Source organism: Zootoca vivipara, chromosome 10, assembly GCF_965207765.1.
Source record: "Zootoca vivipara chromosome 10, rZooViv2.hap1.1, whole genome shotgun sequence".
Classification (NCBI taxonomy): domain Eukaryota; kingdom Metazoa; phylum Chordata; class Lepidosauria; order Squamata; family Lacertidae; genus Zootoca; species Zootoca vivipara.
In genome coordinates this window covers 10,782,722-10,801,546 of record NC_142593.1, presented here as the reverse complement: position 1 = coordinate 10,801,546, position 18,825 = coordinate 10,782,722, and the positions used below count along the sequence as shown (strand labels likewise).

Below are 18,825 nucleotides of genomic sequence, written 5' to 3'. Positions count from 1 at the left end.
CCAAGTAGACTTGCTAAGATGTTTGAGACTGAATCAGATAAGTGCTGGAGATGCAATGAGATCGAGGGTACCCTCTTTCGTATGTGGTGGACCTGTAAAAGGATAACAGAGTATTGGGAAATAATTTATAATGAATTGGGGGGGGGAATTAAAGCACCTTTCCAAAAAGACCAGAGTCCTTTTTGCTGGGGATAATTCATATGGAAATTCCCAGGTGTCTAAAAAGGTTTTTTTATGTATGCCACCATGGCAGCCCGTGTTTTGTTAGCCTCCAAATGGAAAACGAGCGAGGTCCCAATTAAAGAAGAATCCAACTTAAACTGATGGGATATGCGCAGCTTGCGGATCTAACTCACAGAATAAGAGGACAAGAAGAACATTTGTTTAAAGAAGATTGGAAAATGTTTATTGGATATATGGGGAAAATTGTGTGCACTTGAAAACGTGGGCAGCATTAAGATAAATTTAGCAGTGTAAATAAGTTTTGATGGAAGTAATAATGGAATGCTGAATGGTTTAGTCCAGGGGTGGCCAACTTCCAAGAGACTGCGATCTACTCACAGAGTTTAAAAAGTGGCAGTGATCTACCCCCTTTTTGGGGTTTAGGTCAAAGTTGTGGAGCTTTTTTTAAAGAAGGAAAGCCCTGTTTTGGGGGGTTCACATAAAATTTGTAAAAGAGCTTCTTTAGGGAAGAAAGCAACGTTGAGCTTTTTTTTTAGGAAGGAAAGCCCTGTTTTTTGTGGTTCAGGTCATTTTAGGGGTGCAGGGCAAAGATGTTGAGCTTTTTTTAGGGCAGCCACAGTTGTTCAGCTTCTTTAGGGGGAGCAAGTGATCAAGTGATCTACCAGTGATCTACCGCAGACGTCCAGGGATCTACCAGTAGATCACGATCTACCTGTTGGACATGCCTGGTTTAGTTTATATAAAATATGCAGGGATTTATGCTATGCAAAATGAATCCTGGAAAGAAAAGAAGGGGAGTCATTGATATTTTAAAGTTGTTTAAATGAATACTCTAAATTGTAAAACAGAAAAATTAATAAAAATGAGAGGGGGGGTTCTGCACATGCTGTAGAGGGAAGTGAGGGGTAGATGGCACTCATCAACCTGGGAAGGTAGCCCATCTAAGAGAAAGAAAACTCTGATCCTAAACAGGAGAAGAAAAGGCTAAGGAGTCAACCCTACACCAGGGGCGGAGCAAGCGGGGATGGGGGGGTCTGCCCCGAGCGACGCCCGGGGGGGGGTGACAGACACTCGGCCTCCCTGGCCCGCCCTTCGCCTCCGCCCGCAAATGCACCGTCTGTTCGGGGTGCCGCTGGCATGCGGCGGCTCCATGGTGTTCCGCATGCGCTTGGCAGCCCTCACGGGATGCCACTCCCGCACAGCACCCCCTAAATGGGCCGCCGTGCGTGAGCGGCGCTCTGTGGAGCCGCCGCAGGCCAGCGGCACCCCGATTGGACTGCGCAAGTGCCGGATCTAACGCGTGCACAGTCAGTACGGGGTCACCGTGACGTCACTGTGACCCCGTGCTGACTGCGCACGCGCTGGATCCGGCGCTACGTAACGATGCATGCGTCGTTATGTAACATGCATGCATCGTTATGTAGCGCCGACGCGCCCCCGGGTGCATGACAGTTTGCCACCCCGGGTGTCGTGGCGCCTCGCTACGCCCCTGCCCTACACAAATCCAGAGTGGAGTCCCTAAGGTGCTTGGAGAGCGCCTTGTCCGCCTCCTTCCAGCAGTTCCTGCAGCCAAGCTGAACGTATTGCTCTGTTTTCCTTTGGACTATATCAGCGAGGTTGAGGGAGCGGGGGTGTGTGTGTCTCTTTGTGTCTTGTCGTCTGGGCAGCCCTGGACTGCCATACACACTGCCAAAGCTTGGGCCCCGAGGAGGTCACATCAGTGCTGCTAACACAGCACTTTGACTTCACCCCCAGAGGTGCACTCCATTGTCCCTTGAAGCAGACGAATACCAACAGTACTTGAAAGCTTGTTTTTGTAATTAACAGACAACTTGTTTATTGAGCACTCCTGATTTTTTGTACAGAGATTATGCAATATCGTGTCAAGTAGTCAGTGCTATTTTTCTAGAAAAAGAGGTGCTAGAACTTACCATGAACACCTCCCTTGTTCTCTTATACTGTAACGGCAATATAATGTAACCTGAGAGTTCCAGTGAGTTCCAGCTGAACCCCCCCCCCCATGTGTTCCTTATCGCTTTCATTACCATAAAAAGTTTGATATAATGTGTTTTTTGGAAGCAGGTTTGTTGTGTGAGATGAGAGCAGGGCTGGATTTAGATTCGATGAGGCCCTAAGCCAGGCCCTAAGCCAGGCATCCCCAAACTTAGGCCCTCCAGATGTTTTGGACTACAATTCCCATCTTCCCTGACCACTGGTCCTGCTAGCTAGGCCAAAACATCTGGAGGGCCGCAGTTTGGGGATGCCTGCCCTAAGCTATTGAAGGTAATGGGGCCCTTTATATGTCCAGCAGTCCTTTGTCAACAACAACAAATTGTTGCTGTTTTTTGTATATTGAATATATGCTATATGGTAATTTATGGACATAATAGGTATCTAAATCCATTTGCACATGTTGCCATGCAACCAGTCCATGCAGAATGAAGGTACCCTATATCTCGAAAGGAGCATCCTTAAACACATATAAAACAAAGCCCAACCCCTCATTTCCTTCCATCGTTTGTTTTTCCACTGGCTTAATTTCGGCTTGTCCTTTTCTCATACTCTTTAGGTGACCTGTCCTCGGGCCAGTCACCTGCCTCACAAGGCTGTTGTGAGATATCCCATATACAGCTCCTTGGAGGAAACATCGAGACACAAGCTCCAATATGTCGGGATGTGAGCTCCAATATGTGACATGTGTTTGAAAGATGCACAGCTTCAGCAAACCTCTAAGGCAGCCTTTTCCCAACCTTGGGGGGTCCCCAGATGTGTAGGACTACAACTCCCATCATCCACAGGCAGTACAACCAGTGGTCAGGGATGATGGGAATTGTAGTCCAACAACGTATGAGGACCCAAACGTGGGAAAGCAGCTCTACAAGAAAGGGAGTTTGCAGTTCTGAGGCAGCCTCTAAGAACATCTTTTGACATGCCTCACTGCATACAGACTGTACACTTACGGAGGAGATGTTCTCAGTTAATCCTCATGTTTACGATAGGAGAGAGGACAGGACACACACAGTATGTTGGGTAGAAGCTGCTAATAACCAGTGCAGAAAGTGGAGAGCTGGCGTAAATTGCTCCTGATGACTCATGCTTGTCAGGAGGTGGGCTGCTGCGTGAGCTTGTGGTTGCACGTAGAAAACGAACATTGCTTTACTATGAAAAACACGAAGCTTTTTTTGGGGGGGGGGTGTCAGATCCAGAGGTATGCCATTTTCCTGTTTCCAACTTTCCCTATCTCTGTCGTTATCCAGCAGAAGGGTGTCGTTTTGGGGTGGGGGGGGCTGCCTTTGTTTTACTTTAGATTTGAAATATATCTAAGAATGATACAGCACTCTTTTCGGTTTCAAAATAAAATAGGTTTATAGTTTATAGAGCAGATTTATTTATTTATTTAAAATAATTTTTATTAATTTTACCAAAAATAGAATAAAACAGACATATCAAATTCATCCACCCTTTTCCACCACCCCCCCACGAGTCTCCCCCCCCCTGCCACGAGAGATTCCCATGCAGAGCAAGCAGTCAGAGGTGGTCTATTTTGTGGCGGGGTTTATCCCCTCCCTCCTCCCCCCCCCCCGAGCCCACCTCTATAGAGCAGATTTAGAAGCCAAGAAGCTGGAGTTTCCCATTCCTACCACTCGTTCTGTCTCATTCACACATGACTAGCATTACTTAAAAAGAGTAGATAAATCACACAGAGGTTCCACTGGTGACAGAAAAAAAGGCTCATTTCTTCATATTTAAAAGGATGGCTTTGGATTCTAAGTCTGCATGATGAGAACTTGTTTCATGGCTGCCTCATACAGGAGAGAGAGAGAGAGAGGGGAGGGGGGGAAGTGGAACCTGGGAGTTTGGGACAGAACCCCCCCCCCACAAGGTTTAGTTTCCCCTGCCTGCCTGTTAATCTCAACTTTGCCCTCTTCTGACTGGAGGCATGCAACGTTGCTTTTACCCAACACACTCATCAAAGTAAAAGGTAAAGGACCCCTGGACAGTTAAGTCCAGTCAAAGGCGACTATGGGGTTGCGGCGCTCCTCTCACTTTCCGGCCGAGGGAGCTGGCGTTTGTCCACAGACAGCTTTCTGGGTCATGTGGCCAGCAGGACTAAACCGCTTCTGGTGCAACGGGACACTGTGATGGAAACCAGAATGCACAGAAATGCTGTTTGCCTTCCCAGGTGGCGCTGTGGTTAAACCACTGAGCCTAGGGCTTGCTGATCAGAAGGTCGGCGGTTCGAATCTCTGTGACGGGGTGAGCTCCCGTTGCTTGGTCCCAGCTCCTTCCAACCTAGCAGTTCGAAAGCACGTCAAAATGCAAGTAGATAAATAGGAACCGCTACAGCGGGAAGGTAAACGGCGTTTCCATGTGCTGCTCTGGTTTGCCAGAAGCGGCTTTGTCATGCTGGCCACATGACCTGGAAGCTATACGCCGGCTCCCTCGGCCAATAATGCGAGATGAGCGCGCAACCCTAGAGTCGGTCACGACTGGACCTAATGGTCAGGGGTCCCTTTACCTTTACCTTTTAACCTTGCTGAAAGCTGGTAAGCCAATGAAACAGAGCTTACTGGTATATCCACGAATGCAGTGCAAAAGACATACATACAGTCATACAGGCAGAAGGCAGCTGAGTTCCGAGTTATCCCAACCAATACCTCTCATGTTAAGCCATACTGGAGCAACTCTTATCATCACTAACCCACAGGGGGAATGGAAGGGGAACACCTACAATGCCATCTGAAATCTCCCACCCACAGGTCCACGTTGCTATGGTGACATTGCTAGCCCACTCACATCAAGGCAGCAGTAGCATCACCTTGGGCGAGACAGGATGTTAAAGCAAAATGAGCATTTATCTTCTCGTGCAGGAGAAAGAAACACTCGGAAACGTTTCTCGCCCCAAGGTTTCCATTTGCGGAGACACCCAAAGTAAATGCACATTAAAACAACAACAACAACAGAGGAGTAGCCATGTTAAGACTTTTGCAGCGAAGAATCGTGTGACACTGCAGAAGATCAACACATTTATAATGGCTGAAGCTTTGGCAGGCCATAAGACTCTTGGGTGTTGGTCTTTGCGCACAAAGAAGGCACACAGCGACCATGGTATAAATAGAAAGTACAAAGTGCTAGCTGATACATCTTAATGTACAAGACAGCCCTAGATGTGAGCTCTCAGCCTCTCACCCTTGAAAATGGATCTCGTATCCTGGTTGCCAGAGGGTTTTTGTTCCTTAATGAGTGCTTTGATAGATCCAGCTTGTGCTTGTCGTGTAACTGTTGTCCTGTATAAGTTGCAGAGCATATTTTCTCTATTGCTTCCTGCTTCACGGCTATTAAAGAGACTGGAGTTGACTTTGTATTAGTCAAAAAGTAATGCTCAAAATAAAATACTTTCACACAATGCTGTTCTTCTAGGGAAAAGGGTGCTGGAACTCACCATGAAAGCAAGGAACCTTCAAAAATGTGATTCGCCTCAGTCCATTCTACATTCTCAGAACCCTGCCATCTTAGGACTGAATTTCATTTCATATGCACATAGAAGTAGCATGGCAGATATATATTTTTTCATAGAGTTAGAAGAGATCCCAAGTGTCTTCTAGTCCAACCCCCTGCAATGCAGGAATCTCAACCATAGCATCCATGACTCATGACCGACCTCTGCTTCAAAGGAGTTTCCATCACCTACCGAGGGAATCTGTTCTACTGTTGAACAGCTCTTAACGCCAGAAAGTTCTTCCTGATGTTTAGTTGGAATCTGCTTTCTTGTAACTTGAAACCACTGGTTTGGGTCCTACCCTCCAGAATAGGAGAAAACAAGCTTGCCCCATCTTCCGTGCCACAGCCCTCGAGATATTTGAAGCTGGCTATCATATCTCTTCTCAGTTTCCTCTTATCCAGGCTGAACATACCCAGCTCCTTCAACCGTTCCTCATAAGGCTTGCTATCCAAGCCCTTGATCATCTTGGTCGGCCTCCTCTGCACACATTTCAGCTTGTCAATGCCCTTCTTAAATTGTGGTGTCCAGAACTGGCCAAAGTATTCCAGATGTCATCTGACCAAGGCAAAATAGAGCAGCGCTATTAATTCCCTTCGGCTTTGGTCCAGCCGCTTCATCAACTCTGAATCAACTTGTACTTGTCCTCCGCTCTTCCTCAGTAGCATGTTGGCACCTTCCGACCTGAGGGGCTCATCTTCCAGCATCATAACTTTCATATATGCCTGTTGTCTTTGTCCATGGAGTTTTCTTGGCAGGGATACTGGAGTGGCTTGCCAGTTCCTTCTCCAGGTGGATCACGTTCAGTCAAAACTCTCTACTATGACCTGTCCATCTTGGGTGGTCCTGCACGGCATAGCTCATAGCTTCTTTGAGTTATTCAAGCCCCTTCGCCACGACAAGGCATTGATCCGTGAAGCTGAGGCTCCAATACTTTGGCCACCTCATGAGAAGAGAAGAATCCTTGGAAAAGACCCTGATGTTGGGAAAGATGGAAGGCACAAGGAGAAGGGGACGACAGAGGATGAGATGGTTGGACAGTGTTCTCGAAGCTACAAACATGAGTTTGACCAAACTGCAGGGGGCAGTGGAAGGCAGGAGTGCCTGGCGTGCTCTGATCCATGGGGTCACGGAGAGTTGGACACGACTAAACGACTAAACAACAACAACAACAACAATTCCCTTGATTGAGACACTATTCTTTTGTTGATGCAGCTTAAAGAGCATAAGCCTTTTTTGCTGCTGCATCACACTGTTGACTCATGGTAAGCTTGCGGTTTACTAGATCCTTTCCACTGAAAGAAAATCACTTCTGCGCATTTTGGTGTCCAGACATGCGGACACGGGCAGCCGGCACCGGAGGTTGTTTCTGCACATGTCTAGACATGCGCAGAAGCGATTTTCTTTCGGTGCCCAGACACGGCAGAGCCGCGCAGCACCAGAAATTGGTTCTGCGCAGAGGCGATTTTCGGCAGCACTCGGCAGGTGAGCGAGCAGTGAGCAAGTGAGCTAGTCTAGACATGCGCAGAAGCGATTTTCTTTCAGTGCCCAGACATGGGCAGAGCCGGCACCGGAAGTCACTTCTGCGCATGTCCAGACATGCGCAGAAACTACTTCCAGTGCCGCACCGCTGGGTGAGTCTGCTGATCCCTTTTTTTTCAATGTGGAAGTTTACAGCTATGTGCTGTATGTAGGTTCTATTTTATTTGCTTTTTTATCTTACATTTTGGAAATGTACATCCAGTTTTTTCCTTTTAATTTTTTTGGGGGCCGCCAAAAGAGTGGGGGCCCTAATCTATAGCTTGTTTAGCTTATATGTAAATCCTGCACTGGTTGTGCCCCCAAATTCACAGATAGTGACAACTGGGAAGGCCATTTCACCAATACAAGAAACTGACTGTGAGAGACTGAGTTGTGGCAGAGATGAAATAGCTTGACGGTAGTTAAAAAAAAAAACTTCCAGTTTTATAAATAAAAAGCTTACAAGCCATTATTGTAATTGAAATGACATTTAATTAGAAAGCCTTCCTTGGAGCATGCTGATCAAGGGAGAGAAGATGCGGTTGTATAGCAAAAGTGGCACATCTACCAGGGGAATTTGAAAAGAAGACGGCCCATTTAACATGGGGAGTTACTTTCAGCTCCAAGAAAGGGATGACTTTGTTTGAACCGGTAAGTTACATTGGCAAAGGTTTCGTTTTCCCACAAGGAAGCCCTTTAAGATGGCTTTATCTGAAGCATTACTACAAATACTGTTACCCTTTGGGCTTTGGTTATTCATTGCTGATGAGCATTTGCTTATCTCTGTGTTGAATTGTTCCACAGGTAAACGGCACCTGCCTGAACTCTTCTTTTGCTCATTTTCGAACAGTGAGGGGGAAAAAAATACCGTTTATCATCATAGTTATGAGTTTTGAATTGAATTGAAATTAATTGAGTTAATTGAATTTTTAATTTTAATTGAATTAATTCAAATGAACATTCATTGTGATTTAGAAAGCTCTATGCTATGACTCGCGCTCTCTGTGTGTAGATAGATAGACAGATCGATAGATAGACCAATAGATTGGGGGGGGGGCAGGAAAGAGGTGAGGACCTCAACAGGTGTGAGTAAACTGTTCATTATAAAGCAATGCTGCAGAGCAAACTCAATGAAGAATGATGCATAGCTAACCTAAAGCACTTCAAGGCCTTCTGTCACAATATTTCTCCCTTCCTCTGTGTGTGTGTGTGTGTCCCTCTCTTCCCAACTGCCTCATGAAGGCTCCTGATGGGATTATACCCCAAAGTGGGAAGTAAATTTAAAATGAGCTAATACATGGCACAGGAAACTGGCAGAAGAGAGAGAAAAGGAGGCTTTGGTTGTTTATATGCAGACCCGTCATTTCAATCTCCGTATTGTATTTGAATGTAATGGATTTCATTTTATATTATTGCCAGCTGATGAAGAATTATCACTGAAACAGTTCATTATCCTGGAAGAACTGTTCTGTCTTCTGCTGTGCTCAGAGCACTCTAATAATAATAATAATAATAATAATAATAATAATAATAATAATAATAATAATTTATTATTTATACCCTGCCCATCTGGCTGGGTTTCCCCAGACACTCTGGGCGGCTTCCAACAGAAGAAAAAAATAATCGATTACATATTAAAAGCCTCTCTAAAGAGGGCTGCCTTCAGATGTCTTCTAAAACTCTGGTAGCTGTTTTTCTCTTTGACATCTGATGGGTGTTCCACAGGGCGGGCGCCACTACCGAGAAGGCCCTCTGCCTGGTTCCCTGCAACTTGGCTTCTCGCAACGAGGGAACCGCCAGAAGGCCCTCGGTACTGGACCTCAGTGTCCGGGCAGAGCGATGGAGGTAGAGACGCTCCTTCAGGTATACTGGACCAAGGCCGTTTAGGGCTTTAAAGGTAAGCACCAACACTTTGAATTGTGCTCAGAAACGTACTGAGAGCCAATGTAGATCTTTCAAGACCGGTGTCATGTGGTCTCGGCGGCCGCTCCCAGTCACCAGTCTAGCTGCCACATTCTGGATTAGTTGTAGTTTCCGGGTCACCCTCAAAGGTAGCCCCACGTAGAGCGCATTGCAGTAGTCCAAGCGGGACGTTTGGAGCACCCATCAACTCATATTTATAGGATATTGTCTGTGTGGAAAGGCATTCTGCCTCCATTTCGGTGATCTTTGACAGTGACTTACCACTCCTCCCATTCCTGTCCATGGAACATTTATTTGATTCTTATTCATTTTGTGACTCCAGGCACATATTATATGTCTTCTGCTTCTTTCTTTTTGCAGCTTTCTCATAGTTTGGGATTTTTTTGGGGGGGGGGTTGACTCGTGATCCAGCAATACATGTTTTCTGCAAAAGCTTGTCTCGGGCATAAGGTGCACATTGACAGTGCGGTGTTTTGTTCTTCTGCCCGGAACGTTGCGTTGGATACAGTTCGGATTCTTTCCTCTTTGCCTCCTTTTGTGTGTTTCCAGCTCCACAGCCTCTCTCTCGCCCATTGTAGTTCAGGTCACGTACCAGTGAATGAACCAGATTGCATGAATAATGTCCTCTTTATTCACTGATTGGATAAGAATGAATGGCTTCCACACCTACGTACATCCAATCTCCACTGCTTCCTGTGTGCCTGTTCTTCCTGAAGCTTTAATTATTTATCCTGGGAGAGAAGTTGACAGTTACAAGTAGTCACGACTCACCAGATTAACCCTCCAAGCGCCGGGCTTCATTTTCATACCAAGCGGGCTGAAAAAAAGAAAGATTCCTCATGGGATCAAATGCTAGCCGGTCTAAGTGGCAGGCCGTCTTATTGGAAAGGACGCCAGCCTAAATGATAGCGCCCCCTTTTTCTTTTTAACGAGATCTAACCCGCCTGCCTTTGATGGCATGCAAATTAAGTTAATATTCTTGCTCGTTTTAATTTGTAGACTCTGGACACGGATATGGACAGTATGTAATTAATAAAGATTTTGAAAAGTGAACGGGAATTTGACGGTTAATCTCCTGCATCAAGTCAAACTCTGTGTTTCCCCCAGGAGAGATTGGCTTGCTCTCCTCCTGGTAAGAAGCAATCAGGATGCAAGGATATAAGCAGTGCATTTTTTTCTGGGGGTACGTGGGGGGTATGCATACCCCTAAACATTTCAAAATGTACCCCTAAACCAGGGGTAGTGAACCTTTTTATACTAATGCATCTTTCTTGATGGTAAAATTTCCTTACCGCCCACCAGTGCTTGACGGAAGGAGGATTCAGCTTGTGCCATAGAACCCCCTCCTGCCCACCTAGAATCCTGAAACACCCACTAGTGGGCGGTAGGGACCAGGTTGACAACACCTGCCCTAAACATTTTTGAAAGAAAAAAGGCACTGGATGTAAAAGATGCAGAAAACGAGCTGGAAATGGGTTTGAAGAACGATTGCAGTTCTGGAACCTTTTATCACATGGCAAGGATGCATAACTGAATTTTGGGACTAAATTAGCCTTGGGCACTGTGATGACCTATATCTAGAGCAGGATGGAAATAGTGCAACTCAATCCATCCCCAGTTGCCCAGAAGGCAGAAAAGGCTGCCCCTTAGAGTGGCAGGGGCATCTCTTTTCCTGCCTGTGCACCATACATTTTAAACATATAGCTTCCCCCAAAGAATCCTGGGAAGTGAAATGTAAACTACACTTCCCAGGATCCTCTGGGGGAAGTCATGTGCTTTAAACATCCTTTAAATTTACGGTGCATATGGAGCCCTAGGAGCTACAAGCTCTTCTGTTTCCTTTGTTGAACCCTGAATGGTACAATAGTGTGGCACAGAAGGAACTTGGTAAAATGTATGGTGAGTCTTAGCGCAGGGCCGTCTTAAGCATATCCGGCGCCGTGGTGCAAAGCAGGGGCGGCGAGCGGAAGGCACCATGTCCAGCCTCCTCCTCTTCCCTGGCACACTCCAGAACTTGGCGCCCTGGCGCCCTGCACCACTAGGCTCTATGGGTAAGAAGCCCCTGTCTCAGCATGTTCCACAGGCCTGTGTACCCCACTTGTTCTTCCTGTTTTGGAGCTGCCACATGAATGGCAAAGTCCTTTTTCAAGCCTCTGGGCCATTGTTGCAGCCATTGCGTTAAAATGGAGCACATGCGTTCTTTGTTGGGGTGATGGTTTATCTCCCAGGAATTGGAATCAGAGCACACGCCTCAGCAAGGCTTTGCAGTCATTGACAACAGCTTGCAAGGCCAGATTTAAGGATTCTGTGCCGCATTTGTGCTGCAGTTATTGCTAATCTGTCCGTTTATAGGAGCAACTTCCCAACCCAGATAAGGCAGTGATGTGTGTATCGGGCCCACCCATAGCAACAAAATTGCCATGGATACAGTGCACATAAAGGGGGAGGCTGCAAGGCTGCTTTATTGTAATACAGAAGTCTGAATTAGCGAAACAAGGAAAAGGCAATGTCGTCTTCCCATCCTCTTCTTGCTTCTTGCTGTTGCGATAGCCTAAGAACTCTTCGGTGTCTTCTCGTCCAATGAGAATAAGCCCAAACGTCCAGCGTGGAGAAATCTGAATGCTGCGAGCCCATTCATGAATTTGTTTTTTCAGGAATGCTTTGAATCAAAATGCCCAACAGCAACAGCTTTTTCTCCTGATGCCGATGGCGGCTCTGATTCGCCTTTGGAAATTCACATGGCTTTGCATGTGTATCAGAGGAAACGTGCTGTGCGTGGGCAGAAAGGAATAGTCACATCAAAATGACTGAGGGCTTGCGTTCGCTTTATTAATAATAATAATAATAATAATAATAATAATAATAATAATAATAATAATAATAATAAATGTTGCTAAATGCTTAAAAGTCAGGAGTCATCAATGATGGTCAACACTCATTTCTCACCCCCCAGAATTTTTCCAGTGCTCAGGAGCCTCAGGTAGATAGTTCAGCTCTTATTAAGGCATAGAGAAAAGAAATCGATTTTTGAAATGTTCAGTAGTTGTCCACTGTGACGTGCAGATCAATTTTTGGTAACCTACAAGGTAGACAGAATTAGAGCTTCATAGTGATATTTCTCCATTTGCTTGTTCTTTTCCTTTTGCCAGGGAAGTCTCTGCAACCTCATGCATCAATGACCACCTTTACCATCCTCTCAAACGGCGCTATTTATTCATTTGCAAAGCGCTTTCCAGTATTGTGTTCACAGGTGTCCTACGAGGCAGGTGCTGCCATTTCCTCTTTTACAGATGGAAAACCAAAGCTGAGCAGATTGTCATTTGCCCAAGGCCACATATTGAATATCTATGGTGCTGTCAACATGGAAACTGAACCTACAGTAGTTCTTCCACAGACAAGTTTGGCTTCTTGATCTTTTGGACCACTGTTCCATCTGTTATGGTTTCCAATTTTTTCCCTCATTGGTATTAACTTTAGTGTAATTGTTGAGAGGCATCTAGGCCTTAGAGCAGGCATGGGGAATATATGGCCCTCCAGATGTTGCTGAACTACAATCAGCTCCCATCAGCCACAGCAAGCATGGCCAACAACCAGGGATGATGAGAGTTGTATTTCAGCAGCATCTGGAAGGCCAAACTCTCTGACTTAGAGAGTAGGGTTGCCAGACTCAAGAGAGGACAGGACTTCTGTGCCTTTAATTGCCCTGCTCTCTTAAACAAAGCAGACCCTTTGTTTAAAGTTTCCAGACTCAAAAGAGAGCAGGGCAATTAAAGGCACAGAAGTCCTGTCCTCTAATGAGTCTGGCAACCCTATTAGAGAGTTGTCATGTACCAATCTTAAGGGTGGGGAATTATATCAGAAAAGTGCCTGGGCCTTTAACAGCTGCATAGAAGGCAAAAATTGAATGACAGAGATATTTTGCCACCATACAGAGAGGCAGCACATTTTAACCATATAGAGGATTAATTTTCTCTGATGTTCTATAATCTGCCTTGCAAAAAAAAAGGGTGTGTGTGTGTGTGTGTGTGTGCGCGCGCGTGTGCGCCTAGCCCAATCTTTCTCTGGACTACAAAGGACCCACCACCATTAAAAAACCACTCTCTCTAAAATATTTCATTTTTGTGTGTGTTATGTCTGTGTAAGGCAGATAGGCATTGGGTAAGCTTAGTCTTGGTTGGAGGGGCAATTGTATCCTGTTCAAAGGCTCCAGGAAGAGTGGCTCCTGTCTGATGCCCAGATGGGGATAGGGTCCTCCAGTGGGGACCACTTGCGTGTCAAGACCCCTAGGCCTCCCCCCATGAAGAATAATGACACATGTACACAGTATATTAGGTTAATGGGCAAAATTTAGGCCACAACTTTATTGGTTACAGAATGTGAGCAGTATTGGCTTAGGCATTGGAAAATTATAGGCATTTCCCCTATAATTTTTATTAAATGTTCTGTTGCGCAATTTAGAACGTTCATTTAAACAACCTCAAAATATCAATGACGCTCCAGTGGGAAGGTAAACGGTGTTTCCGTGCGTTGCTCTGGTTCGCCAGAAGCGGCTTAGTCATGCTGGCCACATGACCCGGAAGCTGTCTGCGGCATAGCTGCCAAGTCTCCCGTATTCCCTGGGAAACCCCCGTTTTTCCAGCTGTCCCCAGCCGAAAAAAACGGATTTTTTTTGTTTTTCCCCGGTTTATTCTGGCGCGGCAGCCATTTTGGAACTGGGCAGAGCATGCTCAGAAGCGACTTTTGATGCTGCTTTGCCCAGTTCCAAAATGGCTGCAGCGCGACTTCTGGTGCGGCGGACATTTTGGAACAGGGCAGAGCAGCATCAAAAGTAGCTTCTGAGCATGCTCCGCCCAGTTCCAAAATGGCGGCAGCGCTACTTCCGGTCTGCTACTTCCGGTCCAGTCCCTTATTTCTCAGGCCGGAACTTGGCAGCTATGGTCTGCGGACAAACGCCGGCTCCCTTGGCCTATAGAGCAAGATGAGCGCTGCAACCCCAGAGTTGTCCGCGACTGGACGTAACGGTCAGGGATACCTTTACCTTTACCTTTAAAACTTATTTACACTGTTGGATTTATCTTAATGCTGCCCATTGTTTCAAGTGCACACAATCCCCCCCAATATATTCAATAAACATTTCCCAGTCTTCTTTAAATGTATGTTCTTCTTGTTCTCTTATTCTATAAGTTAGGTCTGCAAGCTGCGCATATTCCATCAGTGTAAGTTGCTATTCTTCTTTAGTTGGGACCTCGCTCATTTTCCATTTTCCATTTCCATTCCACCTGGGAATTTCCATCTGAATTATCCCCAACAAAAAGGACCGGTGTTTTGTGTTTGTGTGTTTTGGAAAAGTGCTTTTAAACATTTTCCCCCAATTCATTATAAATTATTTCCCAATACTCTTTTACCTTTTTCAGGTCCAATATATATGAAAGAATGTTCCCTCGATCTCATTGCATCTCCAGCTCGTATCTGATTCAGTCTTATACATCTTAGCAAGTCTACTCGGAGTTAAATACCACCTGTAAATCATTTTCAGGTAGTTCTTCTTCAAGGAATAACATGCTGTAAACTTCAGATCGCTCTTCCACATTCTCCATAAATGTCTCTAATCCCACTTTAGAATAATAGAATTGTAGAGAGGAAGCGACTGCGAGGGTCACCTAGTCCAATGCCCTGCAGTGCAGAAATCTTTTGCCCAACGCGGGACTCGAACCTTTGGCCCTGATATTAAGAGTCTCATACTCTACCAAGTGAGCTATCCCAGACTTTAAAGCCATCTAAACGACTTGCCTTCAACACAATGAATGCCATAATTTAACAATGTACCATGTAGAATATTTCCTTTTGTCTGCCTAGATTCTTGGACCAGTCATTTTGATTGAATGACCCAGGTTCTAGTATTATGAGAGAGGGAGAAAAACTTTTCTCTATCCATTATCTCAACACCAAGCATCCTTTTATTAACATCACTTTTGTCCTTAACCACCTTTTTTTCCTAAACTGAAAAGTACCAAACATTTTAGCTTCTCTTTACATGGGAGGTGACCCATGGCCGAATTTTGCCCAGTGTACCTGGTGATGTGAATTCATAGGCATCTAAGTACAGTATGTATGGTCACAGTTCCTATCCTCAGGATGCCTAAACCAACTAAATGACTATTTGAGGGGTGAAATACATCATCACCCAAACAGTTCAAATGCACATTGTAAAAAAAATTAATAAAAATAAAATACCTTGAAATACCTTCTGCAAACAAGTATGTATTTTTGATTTGAATATCATGTTTATATCTTTTGAAGTTGGTGTATATAAATATATATAAATTCTACCTGTGTGTGAAATGGAAGACTCCACTATTTAGAGAGTCTTTGTTGAATGAGTCATCCAGACTGTTTCTTATTGGCTGAGATACTTAGCATCCAAGGGATTGCCTGGCAGAGGCTGCAAGGCCGGGCTTCATTCACAGAAATGCTGCTATGCTAGCCAGCTCTTTCATTCAGATATACAGAATTCCATTCACATTTTCCAGGGTTTTTTTTTATAAAAGAAAATCTACTTCTAATGAAGGGAATCATTTCTGAATGACAGAGATTCCGGCTTGTTGCTGAACACAAGACCAGAAATGATCTATACGATGTATATTTGCTGTTGCTAGGGTAGCAGGAGGAAGCTGGGGGGGGGGGTTGGAATGAATGCAGTTTGGATGTTGTAGCAGGTTTGCAGTGTGCTGAAAAGCTACTCTGCAGATCACTAGAAACCTGCTTTTGCAATGAATAGGACATTTTCATTCATCGCTACTGGGATCAGAGGTGCTGCCTTCATTCATGTATCATGAATTCTTCTCATAGAATACTTGCAGTGAAGCATGCTACTGCGTTGATGCATTTTCCGTACTTAAGCCTTTAGTACGAGAAAGGAGTGTGGGCTATCCTCTGGAAAAATTTGTTGACTTGCATGTTGCAGTTTTATTTATTTGCTTTTCAAAAAGTCGCGGTGCCATTCTGAATCTGTTTTCTTGCAGCATAAGTAACTGAAATTCATACATTGCTTAAACAAATCTCAGTCCTTTAGTGTATGTTTAATATTGGGTTGTCAGACTAATGTTAAATTTTGCATGCCTGCAACAAATCAGGGGATTTGGTGTGTGTTGAGGTGTGATGTGTCTTTTCAAGTAAGTGCATTTTATGACTGCATTGAAGTATTTACTTTTGTATTCATGTTCATTTTTGAAAGCTAGGCATCAGCTCATTGCCTTAAGTACTCTTGAATAATTCCTCTCGTATTTCTTAGCTTTCAATATTGAAATTTAGTATCGAGAGGTAAGGTTAAGATCTCCTTTGCATTAAATTGTGAGAGATGAAGCAACCTTGTTTCAGCAGCCTCTTGCCACTGCCACACACACACACACACACACCAAACACACACCAAACACACGGTTGGCAGCATTTTTTTTGCCCAGCCAAAAGTTTTTAATGTAATGTTGCATTAAAAAACCCTCCCAAAGAAATTTTTCCTCTTGGAAGCGAAAAAAGCAATAGCATAATGGCATTATGGTTTTTAAAGAAAAACTGCAACGTGGCAATTATGATGAAGAGGAGGACAGTTTTAATGCTTACCTGAAAGAAAAAGACTAGATTTTTTTTACCATATAAATTTCTCAACCCACACAGAAGAATTTGCAATCCTTCTGTGTATTTGTATGCTGGTAGGTTTGCCTGAACGTTATTCATGAAATTGTTACTTCATTCCTGCCTAAGGCATGTTGTATAAAGTCATCAGAACAGGACAGAAGGGGGGGGGGAATTAAAATGAAAAAGTAGTTTGGATGGTGGTGGGGAGGTTAACGCAGTTATACTTAGAACTATTGCAGGCACTCACCTATGGTTGCAAAATTGGGGTAGGGAGGAAAGATGGGGGGAGAATCTGTTTAAGAGAGGAAAAGGAAATTTGAGAATTGATTGGTGGTGGTGTGTTGTAAGTGGGTGGATTTTTCCCCCTACAGGAAGTGATTTGCAGCGTTCACTGAGCCTTTTGTTGAAAAGGGTCCTTCTCATTTGTGTGAGTCATGCTTTTGCTGTGAGAGACTTGGCAGCTCTGAGCAGGACTGGGATCGTTCTCTTGCACAGAAAACTATCGCTGCACCCAGCTTGACCATGGAACCTTAAGCAAAAATTCCCCCCTTTAAAAAAAAATCTTAACAATTTTATTATTGTTATTACTAGCCTGCCCTGTTGCCAAATGTTCACTATCCATCGCTGATATTCTGCATCACCTGCTATGTTAGCACAGGAGTTCCCTGGTTTGTCAGAACATATGCAGGGTTTGTGATAGAAGGGAATGCTTCAACGTACCAAATATAACCGCTTCAGGAATGATTCGGTGACATCGGTCGACGATCTTATCCATAACTTGTCCATGAACAGCAAGGTCTCATCAATTGGTCCAACGTCAACACCGTCGCCGTACCTGGTCTCTCCTGAGGTTCTCCAGAAGGACCAAGATGGACCCACCGCCATTTGCACTCTCATGCACAAAGTGTCCCACCTGAAACTCTCCCATTCAGGCAGCCTTTCGGGTATCAAGAACCTCTCATCTGCAGTGAAGGAGCTTGCTGTCTCCAAGTTGCAGGGGAGCTCGGCAGCAGAGGCTTCAGACAACACATGTAACCTTGCCTCTGCCACTCCGTCTTCTCAGCAGGACAAGAGCAAGATGAACACGGGGAAAAAAACATGGTCAGAGGAAATGGACCTGGGAGGCGAAGACTGGAATCAAGGGAACAATGTTGCCAGCAAAGTCTCCCAAGGGTGGCTTCATTCGAACGAGAAGATCCTGGGACCTGGAGTGACGTACATTGTGAAGGTTGGTCTGTTTCCTTTTCCATTCTATTGTTTTAATCAATTGGAGGGTAGTGGTAGGGGAAATTTTCTTATTTCAGCAGCCGAGTAGGCAGGCTGGAAGGTTTTCTCTTGGCACATTTCATTTCTGGGAGCACGGCAAAGATGGTTAAGAGCAGAAAGACGTTGTCAGAAATCTGCGTTAATTTGTTTTAATTAAGGAAGCGTGCATGCTGACTCGTTGGCAGTTAACATGATTTAAAACAGTGGGAAAGGAATATTTCTAAAGCAAAAGTCTTCGGTTTCCCTCTCCCCCAGAATAGGACAAATTTATTGTGCATCATGATTTCTCACATGTCGGGAGCAACCTTTAATAGAAGAAGCAAGAGTTTATGCATATTGAACCTGTGCTTATCCTTTGCAGTATTTCAAGCATGAAATATCTTCAGTGTGTGTGTCTGTTTCATTTGCAAATGTATGTGTGTGGTTTGGGTTTTTTGGTGGAGAAAAAACCCACAGCTTGCAGTATTTGTCATATTTAGCAAACCTGAATATTCTTTTTCCAATTGGTGCAGATAAAATGCAGTCCTGTTTCACATAGCAGCCTTTCAGCTACTTTTAACATTATTTCTTTTCAGTACGCTGATAGTTTAGGCGCAGAGCAAAAATCCCAGGGTATTTCTAGGCCAATATGGCTGAGACATATTTCAGTGTTCTTAAAAGTGTACTCTGACCAGGTAGAATGTAAGGCATTATGGTGAGACTGATGGCTTACGGTATTTTGTAGCAACTAGAGATGTCAATGTGAGCTCCGTTACCTGGTTGAAAAATCACTCTGTCAAACAATAAATTCTTTGCTGTGT

General features: G+C 44.6%; 1 protein-coding gene across 2 annotated transcripts in view; it reads left to right on the top strand.

The window, feature by feature from the left end:
* SHC3 (SHC adaptor protein 3) overlaps positions 1 to 18,825 on the top strand; it is a 67,879-nt gene that overhangs the window by 3,948 nt on the left and 45,106 nt on the right. Inside the window, exon 3 of one of the 2 annotated variants that reach the window (XM_088652911.1) lies at positions 17,131 to 17,987. In XM_088652911.1, the coding sequence (XP_088509037.1) occupies positions 17,466 to 17,987 (522 nt within the window). In that variant the 5' untranslated portion in view covers positions 17,131 to 17,465. Of the gene's footprint in view, positions 1 to 15,586; positions 17,988 to 18,825 lie in introns of those variants that run through there. The other variant, XM_060280121.2, reaches the window with a different exon arrangement.